Below are 16,746 nucleotides of genomic sequence, written 5' to 3'. Positions count from 1 at the left end.
AAGTAAAAGTTTGCCAGCATACTGTGTGTGTTTTAATTTGACACTTAAAATCAGAGGATGTTATATACAGTACATGTGAAGTTCACTTACATAGGTGGTGATATAAATCCAACTCATCCAACTCATTCCCTGAAAGAATCCAAGAATCCAACTCATTCTTACCTGAAATAAGGGTTATAGGCATGAAAGCTTCGCAGACAGTATACCCAGCTGTTCCCACATCACCAACAGACTCGTACATGAAGAGGAGACAAAGTTGTCGGCTTAATACTGTGTAATAATAATCTAATTTATGTAGTTATTTTCTCCAAAAGGACTCAAGGCATTTTTAAATGTGCATTTGTCACTACACATGTTTTGGGCTCAAGGTCTTTCATGAGATGTAGATCTATTTCTTAGACAATAAGAAGAAACATGTGGGTCACCGGCTGTTACAGGAAACATTTTAGAATACCTACACAGGCAATGTTTGCATTCATTTTATTCTAAGGATTTACTTTCACTAGTTCTCCTCTATTGAACAATTTACACACACACACACACACACACACACACACACACACACACACACACACACACACACACACACACACACACACACACACACACACACACACACACACACACACACACACACACACACACACACACACACACACTATTCTAAATCTGATCTACTTAATTTTCTGAATATGCTCTCAAACTTAGCTATACTGTGTTCACACAAGACCTGGCCAAACAAAATGGTCAAACTTGGCCAATCTTGTTTTTGAAAGATCATTTTACCTAAGAAGGGTATTTATCAAAGCTTGGAGAGAGATAAAATTGTGAGAGATAAAGTACCAACCAATGCGCGCCTATCTGTCACTTTTAAAACACTGCCTGTAACATGTAAGTTAGAAGCTGATTGGTTAGTATTTTATCCCTCACATTTGTATCTCTCCCCAAGCAATGCAGCTGATTTGGAGTTGAGGACAAAAGCAGAAAAAAAAAAAACAGTTGCACTGCAGGTGGGGCAGGTTTACAGTGCAGAAAGATTTCGGAATGAGAGGGTTTGTCTTTCCTAAATTTTATAATGCATTATAAATAAGTCCGCCCGGTATTTGTGTGCTACATGCAGAAGCAGCCAGTATTTACCCTGCAGTGCAGCATGCTTATCCCAGGTACAACGTGACTTCTTTTTTATGCTTTCCTCTCAACTATAAATCAGCTCTTTTGTGTATCCCATCATAATTGTATGATGAAATTGATTATTTGTACAGAATTACCGTTGTTTCCCTAAACACTATACTTTTATATTTCTAATACCTCTCCCCATCTACCTATTATACTTTTAAAATGACTGGGTCTATCGTTTCCGTATCTACCTAAGATATCGGCAGGATTTTAGCTGGTTGTCTTGGACCACCAGAAACCACTGCCTACGTGCAGTATATAGGAGTTCTGCTTGCAACAACTGCATTATGTCAGAAAACTCTGCTCGCCCTGGTAGTTTGAACCCCCTGACCTCAGGAATGACTTGGGGACTTCTAGCTGGTAGTCTACAGCATAGAGCTTAAAGATAGCTTAGGACAGGTAGTTAGTTACCTGTACCCATCATGAGCTGTAACTGGGAAAGTATAGAGATAGATGGAGATTGAGGCTGTGTCACAAACGTATTAGCTAGGTTTGCTGAATAGCATAGCAAAATTATAAAATTGGCGGAGTTGGCCTTTAATGGTTAAAATTGTATTTCACTGATCAGTAACTCTGTGATGTGATTTCTCCCCTATTTTCTCATGTTGCATCACAATTAATAACATTTGGTCAGTGGATTTAATTATGTAGCGTTCCTTACTCCACTGGGTCTATGAAGTTGGAATTTTGCTGGAGGATCAGACAGGGAACTATCGGAATAATAAGAGGCAAAATTAAAGAAGATATATCGAAGACTTCTAAGTGAAACTGAAGCTTTAAAGATGGAGGCAGCTTTGATTCTGGTCCTGATTAGATGGTTACTTGGGGAAAGATGATAGGAGTTCACTTTTTGATCTTTAGTTTGTGGTTTCCGAGTAGCATCGTCTATGGCAGGAGTTATTACAGAAGAGACCTTACTAAGTATGATAAGTAGATGAGTTTTACCTTCTAATGCAAAGTTCTGTGCTTTGTTGCGTCATCAGGACACAGTGACCATGTATCTGACTACTCTCTGATCTCTTTATAATTACTTGTTTAGTGCCACTTCAAACTTTTAGGCCACAAGATGTTAAGGTGTCTGTATATAGGACATTGGCTCAATGGATAAAACCTTTACTAGGCCTGCACAGGTGCTGCACTTTGATAAGGGTCAAAGCACCTATTGTAATCAATTTATTTTATTCACCATTCATCCTTGTGTATCCATTTTTTTGGGTGATCAGGCTAAAACAACTTGTAGCCAATCAGATGATACGCATGCTCACAGCAGCACAGAGTACTGGATGAGAGGAGTGGGGAATCACTTGTGTTATTATGTTAATGAGTAGAGGGCTGCAAGTGACTGGACAGTGTCATGATGTGAAGTGTTTTACATTACTACCTCACAGCACTGAGATCATGGGTTTGTTTCCCACTACAGCCCTAACTGTGTGAAGTTTGTATATTCTCCCTGTGCTTGCGTGGGTTTCCTCCAGGTGCTCCGGTTTCCTCACACAATCCAAAAATATACTGGTAGGTTAATTGGGTCCCAACAATAATTAACCCTAGTGTGTATGTATGTGAGCATGTAGTACAGAATATAGATTGAAAGCTCCTGGGGCAGGGACTGATGTGAATGGACAAATATTCTCTGTAAAGCACTGCGTAATGTGTGCGCTATATAAATAACTGGTAATAATAATTAGCCGCGATGCAGTGCCCGGGGCATCCTGCAGGTTGCACTTAACGCAGATTTCAGTTCACCTCCACCTGAGGCTCGAACAAAAATCTGCATTAAGTTGGATTTTCTGCCCTCATCGTGGCCGCCACGAGCGTGTTAACCCATAGCTCTGAGTACTTATCCTGGCATCTATGGGTTAACACGTGTTAGCCGTGCGAGGAAGGGAGCTTCTAATTGAATCACTCTGGATTTTAAAGCTCAATGCTACATCCCTTTTCCTCGCAACGTATCTCGGATAATTGAATACGGCCCTAAGAGTTAGGCAGGTTAAAGGGCAACAAAGTATGGTCATATATTTTAAATCTTAAGATCACCTAGCTTTTCATATGCTATAACTGATAAAGAAATTAATTGCACTGCTGCGTCATGATGCCTAATGTTGATATATAGCAATGAATCCGCTTTTCTGGAGCAGTAAGGATACATTCTGACCATGAATATAATGTTAATCTAACTGTTATAAGAGCTCGCTACCTGGGAATACATAGGTTTTGCCAACATTGTGTCAGCAATGCATTAGAACTTTAAACATGATTTAAAGTTCTAATGCCGACACAGTTTAAATGCTTTACAACCGTGTGGCTATTCTCCCGTCGGCATTCTCCTGTCCACATATACGAGTGTGAGTCAAAAATTATCCGCACTCTGGCTGTAGAATTTATTTTGTTCACCTTTCAGAAAAGACAAATACATTATTTTTCGACATAATTTCCCTGCTTTCAATACACTTTGTCCATCTGTAAACAAGCTTTCGTATTCCGTCATTAAAAAATGTATTAGACTGAGCTGCAAGGCACGAATGCACCGCTGTCTTCACCTCTTCATTAGACGTGAATATTCGTCCTCTTAGGGCTTCTGATTTGCAAATGATTTGCAACATAATCCACGGTCATTCATCTATCCAACAGAATCAGTTCACGTGTACGCTCAAGGTTCTCATCAGTCGTGAATGTGGACAGGCGTCCAGCTCCTTCTTCATGGCTGACACTTGTGTGACCTTCTCATAACTTCTCCATCCATTCATACACACTTCTTCGCAATAAATATTGGCACCAGACACACCCTCAGGCCACAAAAAAAATTAATCCATGCACGCTGCTCTTCTTTCGTGCAAATCACAAGTGGGGCAGCCATTTTTTCTTGCACTGCAGTCACAAATGAACTGACGTAACACATTCAAACCTGCACGGCAGTAACTGGGAGGAGAGCGACCTATTATGGAAAGTGTTGATAAGACAGTGCGGCCAACAGAAGTTTTAATATAACTGGATAATTTTTGACTCACCCTCGTAGTTTGTCAGCATATTGACTGCGAACACACAGGCTACAACCGTGCTGCCTGTGGCCTGTCATAACTGTTTTCTTAATAAATGGAGAGAGGCTGCTAGTGTATCCAAATTAATTTGACAGCAGAGGTTGGGTACAGGAGGCCGGCGGTCGGCATCCAGACAACTGTCGGTAAATGTCCTAACCCTACCGCTAAACCTAACCCCCTAACCCGCCCCCGCAACCTCACCCTAAACTAGGGATGTGCAGGCTTGGATAGGTTCGAGTTTGCACATTGAGTTCGGATTTTTCCCTCCAAAAAAACGGAACTCAGAAAGAGGCTAAACGTCATCTTACGTGGACGAACATCATCATTCCTGGACAGTCCAGGTATGATGATGTTCGTCCACGTAAGATGACGTTTAGCCTCTTTCTGAGTTCCGTTTTTTTGGAGGGAAAAATCCGAACTCAACGTGCAAACTCGAACCTATCCGAGCCTGCACATCCCTACCCTAAACCTCCCCCTAGTGCCTAATCCTAACCCTCCCCCTAACTCGAATACTTACTGTCAGAATGCCAGCGGTCAGGATACTGGCGCCGAGATTCTAATCGGTGTTGGGATTCTGGCGCCAGCATTCTGAGCTTCGGCATCCCAACAGCTGGGATATAAACTACATCCCAATAGTCAAGTATATATGTTACGTACAACAGCAGAAAGTGCTTTATTTCCACCATATGGCAGCAGAAAAAAATAGTCATTATTTTGTTTATAAATATGTTCTTCATTATGGGATATGTATAAAAAATAGGTGAAGATCCCCTTTTTATTATTTTGGAGATGGCATTGTGGGGAAATTGTTTACGAGAAAGCAAATCCAAAATATGTTTCTTTAACTGTATGCTAGCTACTTATAGATAACCTATGTAAGGTTTCGAGATCTTTTTGAAATTTACAATTATTTATCATTCGTTCCACGCGAGAATGATTTATTTTCTTCACAATAAATTCCCCATTCTGTAAAGTCCAAGGACACAGCTGCAGCTCATGCAGCTGTTATGGTACTCGGCAGAGAAAAGGAGTTTAGGACTCTGACGAAATGATGTACCATTTGGTACCTAGTTAGCCTGGCAGCTATTGAGGAATATATTTTCACAACGTTTCATTTTTGAAAATGTAATAGCTCCAAAAACGCTGCTGCTGTTGTGTGAATATATTCCCGGAATGCTGTCTGTTATATTTATTTAAATTTTTTATTACTGTGGCGATACTAGCACTAGACAGTTTAAGAATTAGTGCTCACTTTTTGTTAACTGAATCTGATATTATGCTCCCATGGACAACTACTTTGGAGGCTTGCCAAAATAATAATGGGTCTTCCTCAGCAGAGGGCAAATTATTCAGTCGAGGTTCTTCCCATGCAGCCTCTGCTTTGTTATGGAATTTTAATGATTGGGATAAATTGGAAGGGAAGCACCAGATCTTATAGGAGCCTTTATCCAAGTCAGTGTGAGGATCAATCCAAACAAGGGCATTATCCAACATACAAATAGGTTCTATTTCCACTTTTGAGACTCTAGGTAAATTAGTGGTAGGCCACAACATGTAATCTATTCATACCATGTGCGGCAGATACTGTAGGCAGGTAAACTCCCATTTTCCAGGAGTGGCAAGCCCAGGATCTGCGTTGATCAACGCAGTATCTTGGGCTCGCAAGCCGGCCAGGCTGAGTAAGCTGAGGCTTACGCAGCTATCCAGCCACCCAGCGCCGTCCACCGTCGTGACCATCGACCACCGATGGTCGCTATGGTGATCCCAGCACTGCGACCTTGGTCGTAGAGCTGGGATCACAAATGCAGCAGGGGGTGTCATACACCTCCTGCTGCAATTGCATTGTTGCAAGGATCGCAGTTGCAAAGCTGCCTGCATGCAGCTTTGCAATTGCGTTTCTTGTTGAATCAGGGCCTATGTAGGAACCACGGACTGGTGATATGCATTTATACAGAACTGGAACCGAGGTGAACAACCCAGATCCTCTGGGTGGCCAATAGCCTAGTGACATTCGAAGGCCAGCAAGACCAGGGACACACTCAAGGGACAAGGGTGACCTCCGGAACTCGGAACAATATATTACCGGCAGAGCGGAACTCAGAACTCGGGCCAGGAATCGGAGTCTTATATAATCAGGGTAGAGCTTCAGGAAGGTAAAACCCTGATACCGCTCTAACGCAAGAACTGGAACCCAGTGAGGTACTCAGGTACTGAGAGTCAGGATAGGTAATACAGCTTACTGGACACCTCAGTGTGCAGACCGTAAACCCTAGCCCTGGAACCTGCACCCTACTTTGGACCAGCCCAAGACAGTCGCACACAGCACAGGGAAACCAATACAAGGTCAGCACAATAATATAGCCATTTAACCTGAAGTGAACCACTGAGCGCGGAGTTATCAGAATACAGGTAACTTGTATGCACTGTCCCAACGGTAGCAGCAAGTGACCAGGTGAGCACAAAGGTGCATCAGGCAATTACAAGGAAACGTCTCTGAGGTGTTTTGAACACTAAAATGAATGAGTGTTTCAATTTATATGGGATGCTAAGACCCAGATTCGTGACAGCGGTGAAAAAATGAAATTAAAATTGCCACAATGAGAGGAATATTGCTAAAAAGACTGAAAATCGCTAACTGTTTTTGAAGAAAAAAAACACCTTAGAATAGATATTGGTGGCATACACATTACTAAGAAGAAAACATTGTCGTGCTATGACTACTTCACATATCAAAAATCAGGATCAGGAGAAGTGGATATCGGGCCTGATTCAGAGCCACTCGTAAGTGGCAGCTCGTTCGCTCCGAGCGATGTTTGCCGAACTGCGCATGCGTACGGATCGTTATACGCATGCGCGAACCAGTCAGTGCGGACGAAATTCATGTGCTCGCAAAATAGCGAATGCCTGCTAATTTGAGTGACAGGATGAGGCGTATGTGGGTGGTAACAGGGGAAGGTGCTTGAAAACGGGGAGTGGAGATCCGATCGCAGGCGTGCTTAAAGGTCAAAACGGGCGTTTTATGGGTGTGCATATTTAAAACAGCAGCGTCATTGACCACGTCACTGGGTTATTTTATAGCCAGAACTGCTCGCAAAATTGTGGTAGCAAAAACCAACCACAGGAATAGCGAGCAGTTCATACCCTGTTCGATGTACTCGATTAATCTAATAAATAGCGGACATGACGTAGGATGCGAGCGGACAGGGGGCGTAGTTTCCCAAAAAACGACCGCAAGTTTTGTTCGCTCGTTCAGACCTAGAGGCGTGAACAGACCGCAAACAGCAAACGGTTCATTTGAATAGCCACCCCTATTTTCTGGACGAGCGACCGCAAATAGCGACCGGCTCTGAATCAGGCCCATAATATGTTATAATATATAATGTTGTTTAGCCAGAACAACCAATCCTCGTGCTTTTGATGTTAAGGTGCCGAGGCCAACACCTTCCATTGCTTCATATTGAGTTTATGTACTCCCTGGGGGACAAGATGTGTGCAGTCATTAATGAGAAGTAATGACTTCCGATTAATATCAAAGGAGTCAATGGACTCGATTCAATTCACCTTAAACATGGTGTTTAGTTGCGAGAACCGGCATTCTCCGACTAAACTGCCTGCACGATGCTGTTTCTGTGCCGCTAAGTGCAGAAAACAGCATCGCACCTCTAGTTTTGTCGGATTTCTGCTCACACCCCAGGAGAAATGCAAGAAGAAATCCCTAGTCGGGCTTAACAGCACACTGAATTGAATAGCTCCTGGAGCCCCTTCCCAGCGCTATTCAATTCACATTGAATTGAATAGAGCCCAATAATATCTCGTAGCAAAATAGAGACAAACTCCATACCTAACCGGCCTAGTAGTAATTGTGACTAGGACATTAGTTAACATAATGCATACAATAACGTAAAATTGGGAATGTCACAACAGGTATATAAATATCAACAATTTAAACATCAGCAAATTATATAAACAAATTATATAAACTTGCACCTCAATTTCTTGGTGAAAAGGAATGCAACGTATACGGCAAACAGGGCGCAGGCAGGAATCTCAGTAGCGGCACTGTGAGTGTAAGTCATGAGAATTACTGGTCATCAGCGGAGACTTGAGCCATATTACTTTTGGATTCCGATTTAAGGTAGGCTTTGGCGTCTTCAACCGTAGTAAAGTCCACATAAGAAGAGCCATTATAAAGGCTGTGTCAAGCAGGATATAGTAATGCAAATTGTTTCCCCTGCTGAATAAGCTGGGCACATAGCGGGGAGAATTCCTTTCATGCTTTGGTCAGTTCAGCAGAATAGTTTGGAACAAGAACAGTTAATTAACATCCCAGGTGAGGTTTCGGTGCTTGCAGGATGCCATCCAAACTGCCTCCTTGTGTAATTAATTTAAACATTTAAAAAGGACCACCCAAGGTCTAGCACCACATTGGGTGCGTTGAGGGCCACACAATGGGCTCGTTCCACCACAAAGTCCCCACAGACATCCTGTATTTGTAGGAGAGCTGGCAAGGTGTTACGTATACAATCAAAATACTGAGGTTTTTTTCTCCATGACCTGTTTTCAAGGTCATCAGGCGTGCAGCTGAGTAACACCAGAAAATAGCTCACCCACCCTATGCTCAGTCCTGCATTCTCTGTGAGAGTTGGGAAAGCTTGGCTGGTCATGCTAGCTGTTTGTGCGGTCAGCAAGGGGCCTATAACTGCTCGGAAAGCTGTGATAATGTGTGACGGGCTGGTGGTACATCGTCAGAGACTGAAGCCGTAGTAGTAGTGCTGGCAGGGTGTCTATCCTGCTCAGTCATTGTCCAGTCAGGTGAAGAGGAGTCCGAATCATCCGTGTCTGGCGCTATATTGGATTCGCTGGCATTGCTTTTGCCTGGGCAAGAGAGGCAAAAGGTAATTCTCCATGTAGTGGTTAGAGATCTCCAGGTGGTCAGTGAGGTCCAGGTGAGTAAATGGAAGCTGGGTGACAGCCGCAAGATGCTACACAGACCGGCGGTAGCGGAGAAGCTCCAGGATGCGGCTCCACATGCTGGGGCCAGAACCAAAAGTCTATGCGCCATATCCTATTAGCTGAGATAAGCCACTTTTATACGGAAACTGCTTATCGTGCAAATTCTCCATAGGATTTATCACAAATTAGTTATCACCACCTCCTGAGCAGGTGATAAGTTGGGAAAAATCCTTATTTTAAGGTAGAAATGTCGGGACTTGGGCCCTGATTCAGAGCCGGACACTCTGACAGAGCGCTCGCTCTGAATCAGGTCCGTCCCACCTCCTTTTTGGAGCAGCCTCCTGGCCGCTCGCATAGCTGTGGGTGACCACCCACAGCTATAGCGAGCGGCGAAAATGATGGTCGCGATGGTCAAGACCATCGCGACCATCGGGCTCTCGCTGCCGCAAGCCCTGGAGTGCTTTTGGCTCTATCAGAGCCAACAGCACTCCCACTGACATCACTAGTGATGTCAGTGGGGCCGACCCCAGACGGTAGGCGTTCCCATGGGAACACCTCCATCTGGGCAGCTACGCACCTGGCACACCCACCAAAGGGGGCGTGCTGTCAATCACCATCGACAGCACGCCCCCTTTGGTGCGAGACCCATAACGACAGCACGGGGAATCCTCCTTAATGGCTAAATAGGCAAAAAATTATTTTGAATTCGGCCAATAATCACGTCATTTTTGGGATGATAAAGTACAAAGTGCAGGAAAATGGGTTAATTGATGTGGGATACGTATATGGGGGTGATGTATGAATGGGACAAGTGTTTTAAACATTGCAGGTGCAAGTGACAGGTGTATTTGTAACATTTTTGAAAAGATGCCCTATAATGGCACAAAAATATACTTATACTTTAATGTCAACCTAATTTACCTACAGCGTTTTTTTGGGGCCAAAAAGCTTGATTTCTATAACTTTTTCACTGTTAGAGACTAATGCATTTAACAGCCATTTGACACAATTAAAGAACCCCAATCCCTTTGATTATGGCCACTAATACACTTCTATAATGTTACCCAATATTATTTTGATTTTGGGGGGGGGGGGGGGGAGGGGGTACAGACAGATTTCCCCATTTTTACCTATACTTTTCACGGCATACACCATGAAGACTTTTGGAATAGGGTTGCGTGAAAAATGGGAGTGTGCAAACACACGATAAGTGACATATTTGGGTGAACAGTGCGATAAGTTTACATCCGTGCAAATGCCTTGCCTAATAGGATATGGCCCTATAATTGTATGTTACGTGCAAAAGGAAACTGCAGTGCTTAGCCATACCAATGTGTAAAATCATTTACATTTTTATGTTTAGTTCAACCAGTTACCAAGCACTAATTAACATCACTGGCAAATCTTATACAGGAAACACAAGTCAGCTCCCCTGAGCGTTTCCATTTATCATAAAGTTAAAAATAATTGGGGTAAAAACTAGGGATGTGCAGGCTCGGATAGGTTCGAGTTTGCACGTGGAGTTCGGATTTTTCCCTCCAAAAAAACGGAACTCAGAACGAGGCAAAACGTCATCTTACATGGACGAACATCATCATTCCTGGTCTTTTGTCCAGGAATGATGATGTTCGTCCATGTAAGATGACGTTTTGCCTCGTTCTGAGTTCCGTTTTTTTGGAGGGAAAAATCCGAACTCCACGTGCAAACTCGAACCTATCCGAGCCTGCACATCCCTAGTAAAAACATATTTTAATATTCAACTACTTATCCAAGAGGGAGCTGAAAATAATTTGGAAGAATATATATACAGTATATATATTGGACAATCATTTATGGCATTTACTAATAATTTAATATGATGCCTTCTAGTCCTAGTTGTTCTACTGGTCTTGTCTATCTTAATGCATTATTGGGGTGTACATTCCTCCCTCCTGAATGTATCTATTGCTTACAATTTTTTTTCCAAGACCTTGAAGGCACTTTTTAATTTTAGGAGATGCCACTAGTAGTCTGCTCTTATTATGGTCTATGTACAAAGTTCCTAGGGCTTTTCCTAGTGCCCTCCTAATGATCTTATTCATGTGTGAATTATCTCTCAATAAAATAGTTTGGTGTGCTTATTGGGTGCGTGTGACATTTTGGGATCACTCAGTGCGTGATGACCGGGTGGTGTAACCTGGCCGCCAATGGGTACAAGATATAACAGACAGTGATGTACCAGACACAGCTCTCTACATTTGCTCATAGCTGCACAGATGGGGTTGCCTAAAACTACAGTATATGTTTATCACTATACTGGGCGAATTTAACAAAACACTTCACGGTCATCCAGACAGTTTTGTTTATTTCTGTTTCCATGGATACCAGGTAGTTCTATTGTCTGTTGCTTGGAGGCAGTAGCTCCCATAGTACAGTCTCCAGGAACAACAAAGGTACATAGCTTTACTTGAAGGATGTTTATACAGAAGTCATATGGGAATAACTTTTTATTTCATGTGATTTTGTATGACTACATTTTTGTAGTACTTTCTGTTACTGAATGGAGAAGTTTTATGGTGCATACACACGGTCAGATTTTTCTTCAGATCTGAACGATAACGATTTAAAAAATCGTTCAATCATTCATATCTGAAGGAAAATCTGACATATCTGTCAGATGAACGATTTGAACGATGCGCGTTCCCGATGGTCAGATAACGATATCTGACATCTGATGTGTTTGCAGTCAGACTTGGACAATTCCATTAATTTTAATGCAGTCAAAAATTGTTCAAATCGTTCAATCGTTCAAAGACAGATCTGACAAATCTGACTGTGTGTATGCTCCATTAGAGTTTGCAATAAGAGTTAGGGGTCTATTCATCATCACTTAATTTTCACAAAAGCAGGTGAAAAAGCACATTTTCACCTGCAATTGTGAAAATTAAGTATTCGGGCCATTCATTAAGAAGCTAAAGCAGGAGATATCACAGATATCTCCTACTTACCTTCTGTTTGCGGAATGGCCCGCTGTCCCCATACACTAGTATCACAGATATCTCCTACTTACCTTCTGTTTGCGGAATGGCCTGCTGTCCCCATACACTAGTATCACAGATATCTCCTACTTACCTTCTGTTTGCGGAATGGCCCGCTGTCCCCATACACTAGTATGGGGACAGAATTCATCAAGCTCTGAAAATATTATATTTTCGGAGCTTGACTGCGGGAGCATTCGCCATCTTCAGATGGCGAATACCCCCGCTTGTGGATCGCTACCCGCTCTTCCCTATGGGAAGCAGGTCCGGGTTGCGATAAGGGATCGGATCCCTCCACCCCTGGCCGGCTCCTTCCGCCGGACGTCGGGGCTCTTGTGTGCATGCGTGACCTGTAGGTCGCGCATGCGCACCGCCGTCACTGCTCTGACAGGAGCAGTGAATAGATTCACTGCCGAAAGGAGCAGTGAAGCCGCTCGCGGGGGCAGCTGATTTCACATCAGCTGCCACCGCGCCGGAGCAATGCTGAATTGCTCCGGTGGCCACGGCGAGTTAGAATATTAATTATTGGGGTCGGTTCGGACCCTGATAATTAACATCATGAATAGGCCCCTTAGTGAGATCTGTGACTGATGCTGGTTGTTTGCAGTGTTCAGAAGCAAAAGCCTTCAATAAAACGCTTAGGGCCCCATTTAATAATGAGTGATATGCTTGTTATCACTTGTTACTAATCTTAAATGGGGCCTCGACCAATCCGCTCCGAATTGTCAATTTACAAGCTGTGGACCCCATTTATCAACGATGCATAACCCCTTTAGCGCTCGCTAAAGGGGTTAAGTCATCCTTTCGGGTATTCAACAAACAGCGGTAATCTAAGATTACTGCTGTTTGTCACAGCATCGTTCTCGACATCTTTAGATGGCGAGAGCGATGTGGTCCCCATTGATCGCAATGGGGACCTTCAGCAAAGCCTCCCAGGTCTCTGTGTGAGACGGACTGTCACGCGTACGCATTACATCACTGGCAGCGTTAGGCTGCCAGCAGCTGAGCGGAGGACCTCACCGATAAGGAGGACCTCGCTGGACCTCACCGGAGGGGTAAGTATTGATAAATACCAGGGGCATTTTTGTTTGTATCACTGCAATACTAAACAAAAAATGCAGCGGGTGTTTAGCTTCGTTAATAAATGGGGCCCTGTATTTGAAAAATGACAGGTGGTGATTGATTGGAGCACCATTTAATATTAGTAACAAGTGAGAACAAGCATAACTCGTTATTAAATGGGGTCCTTGGTTTGGTCAAGTATTTGTTACATCTTACACACCATGTGCTAGAATGTTTTTGTTTTTCAAATGGAGCGCTTGTTATTTTATCCATTATCCTGTTACAGGTAATTTGTGTGGGTATCATAAACTCTATCATGTTACATTATAATCGTGCTCAGGAGGGGGGCTTGCGAGACTACAGCAGGATTGCTTGAGCTCTATTCAAATTTTGCTCTGGTACACAGTGTTAGACTGTTTTGCACGTATCGATTGTTGACGTTACGTACTGCCTCCTGCAGTCCAATGACACATTGCCTCACTTGTCTCCAGTATGTATGTGCTCCTCTATACAAAAGGTGCGTACACACTGGGCGATAAAGTGGACGACTGAAAGATAACGATATCGTTATCGTTCAGTCGTCCACTTTATCGTCCATTTTTAATCCCAAAAAGATGAACGATGACGACGACGCGCGTTCCCGTGGGTCGTTCGTCATCATCGTTCATCGGGCTGACATGCAGGCCAACCTGATGATCTCGTCATGTTGCTGCATGTCAGGGAATGGGGGAGAGAGCCCGGCGCTGAACGATATCGTTAATGATATCGTTCAGCGGCTGTGCTCAATGTCATGAACGACATTGAGCACAGCCTGCCGGGGACACACTACACGATATCGCTCAGGGAGCATATCGTCTAGTGTGTATGCACCAATAGATTGTAGTAATCCTGCAGAGTGACAGAATTACACAGTGGCTTTTTTTCTGGACTTGGTTATGTGACAAGAGGTGAAGCCTAAAGCGATGATATATGTTTCTCATTATACTTAATTACAAAATTAAAGACACCTTTTGAGGTTAGGGTACCTTTAATGTCATCCACAGTTTTGTTTAGTTCTGCTTCCATGGATAACAGGTAGTTCTATTATGTGTTGCTTTGATGCTGTAGCGCCCACAGTGCAGTTCAGTGTTGTCTCTAGGAGCAACGAAGGTACATAGCTCTACTTGATAGAAGTTTATGTAGAAGTCATATGGGAATACCTTTTTATTTCTTGTGTTTTTGTATGACTGCATTTTTGTAGTACTTTCTGTAGCTGTTTGGAGAAGTTTTCTTGTAAAGCTCAGTTTGCAATAGGGAGCAGTGATAACAATGACTGATGCTGGTTGTTTGCAGTGTTCAGAGACAAAATCCTTCAATAAAACCCTTAGTTTGGTCTAGTATTTGCTTTATCGCAAGCAGAGAATGTTGTTTTTTTCTCTTTCTTTTTTCTCAAATGGATCACCTGTTATTTCTTCGATTTTTCTGCAACAGGGAATTTGTGTAGGTATCATAAACAATATCATGCTATATTATAATCTGAGAGACTAGAGCAAGATTGCCCAATTCCAATTTTGCTCTGTTACATTGGTGGAGATGTATGAAACCTGTGAGAGAGAGAGTGGAAAGAGAAAAAGTACCAACCAATCAGCTCTTGTCATTTTTCAAACACAGCCTGTAAAGTTTACAGCAAGAAGATGATTGGTTGGGACTTTCTTTCTCTCCAAGGCTTGATACATAAACCCCAAGATGTTTATATTGTACACATTGAAATCAGGCCTTCAGTATAGCCATTAGTATGACAGTCCTCTTTTTTTTTTTATTTCTTTTTACAGCTGTGTTGGTCTGAGTTTTTGTGTTCTATTATGGTCCAATGAAACATAGAATGAAGGTTTTCCAGAATCCAAACATATTTACATTATTTTCTAAGCTATTAATGTATTCATTGCCAATCTTCAAATAACCATAACTACTATAACCATGGGGTAGCATGGCAGTACCCTGGCTAGCATTGAGTCTCACATGTGTGGTGTTTGTATGTTCACCTCATGTTGTGTGGGATTCTTCCTGTTCCTCACACAAGCATAAAACAGATTCTGTGGTGCCATACAAATAATCAGAATTTAAATAAAAATTTAATTTCCAATATATTCCACAATAAATAATGCTATACAATTGTATGTGTGTCCATAGCCGTAGTGAGGTTATCGTCCTGTAATTACTGATTCGTCTTTACTCATTTAAAGGGCTTGCAATGGTGTCTCCTGAAAAATGAAGAAATAGTTCCACGGATCCGAGCGATGGAGGGGCGCAGGGGACGGCCTCCAAATCCAGAGAGGCAGCTCGCTAGACAGGAGTCACGGATGAAACGACGAAAAGGGCGCCCTCCAAACGTGGGAAGCTCTGACTTTGTTAATGACAATGCCAAGCTGTTACGGAAGCTGCAAGCGCAAGGTACATTTTCTAGCTTGGGTTAATGGCACCAGTAGTATTTGAGTATGTTATTTCCTTGTGTTGCCATTATACCTGTGGGGGGGCAATCTGACCCATTTGGCAAAGGAGATACTTGAGGATGGCGTGGTGAACCAAGACTGCTAAGTAACATTTGGATACCATAGTGATGTTTTTGTGGCTCTCTATATTGCCATGCCGTGTGTCAGCAAGGGTTTCCGTGACCATAAAAAAGCCAGGGGCTTCACGTAAATCTGAGGCGACATCTAATATTCACAATAAGTTGTGTATGCCTTGCACACAAGTTTTTACAAAGAAGACTGATGTATTATTTATCAGATATTAGAAATTCAAAGCGATGAAATCACCTTTTATACAGATATTATTTACAGGTATAACATCACTTGTGTATTATATGAAAATAAGTATTCATCTCCATGCACCCCTGAATCCGGTTAGAATATATTTCCCACTCTCCGTCCCGTCCACTTTATCTCTCTCCAAGGCTTAGTACATAGAACCCATAGATGGATAGACTGATTCCCACCTGCAGTTTAGGTTGTTACTATGAAATTTCCAAAGATGGACACACTACAAAAAAAACATAACAGGGCCTATTCATGAAGCAGTGAAAAGAGTGGAGAAGTTGCCAATGGCAACCAATCAGTTCCTACCTATTATTTTATAGAATGTACTTGATAAATACAAACTTCTCCACTGGCACACTTCTTCACTCTTTTCACTGCTTCTTGAATAGACCCTGTTATGTTTTATAGACCAGATAGTGTTGAAGTGGCATTCATTGGCTGCAGTGTCTTCTCACAATCTATATGGACACTGTTTGTCTTTGACAGGATGTGGATTGCCAGCTATAGTGGAAATACAAGTCCCAGCAAAAGGTGTGCTGTAATATGTGGTTAAACAGCTGGTGATATGTGACTGCCCATCTCTGGTTTATCTTGAAAAAGTCAACTTTGCGAAGACCAAACTGCTCTACTGCTTTCTAGAAAATATATATATTTAAACATAGGTGATGCATTGTCTTTGATAGAGAAATAATTTATTGTTTGGTTCTG

At 42.6% G+C, this 16,746-nt stretch overlaps 1 protein-coding gene across 21 annotated transcripts in view; it reads left to right on the top strand.

The window, feature by feature from the left end:
- Window positions 1-16,746, top strand: part of BAZ2B (bromodomain adjacent to zinc finger domain 2B) — a 267,863-nt gene that overhangs the window by 203,465 nt on the left and 47,652 nt on the right. For all 21 annotated transcript variants that reach the window (XM_088474781.1, XM_088474783.1, XM_088474790.1 and 18 more), the window contains one exon: window positions 15,466-15,673. In XM_088474781.1, coding sequence (XP_088330907.1) covers window positions 15,466-15,673 — 208 coding nt within the window. The remainder of the gene's footprint in view (window positions 1-15,465; window positions 15,674-16,746) is intronic.

Source organism: Taudactylus pleione, unplaced genomic scaffold (assembly GCF_031769625.1).
Source record: "Taudactylus pleione unplaced genomic scaffold, aTauple2 ptg000156l, whole genome shotgun sequence".
In the NCBI taxonomy this organism is placed as follows: Eukaryota; Metazoa; Chordata; class Amphibia; order Anura; family Myobatrachidae; genus Taudactylus; species Taudactylus pleione.
Note: the sequence above shows the minus strand (reverse complement) of the source record. Positions and strands in the feature narration are given on the sequence as shown.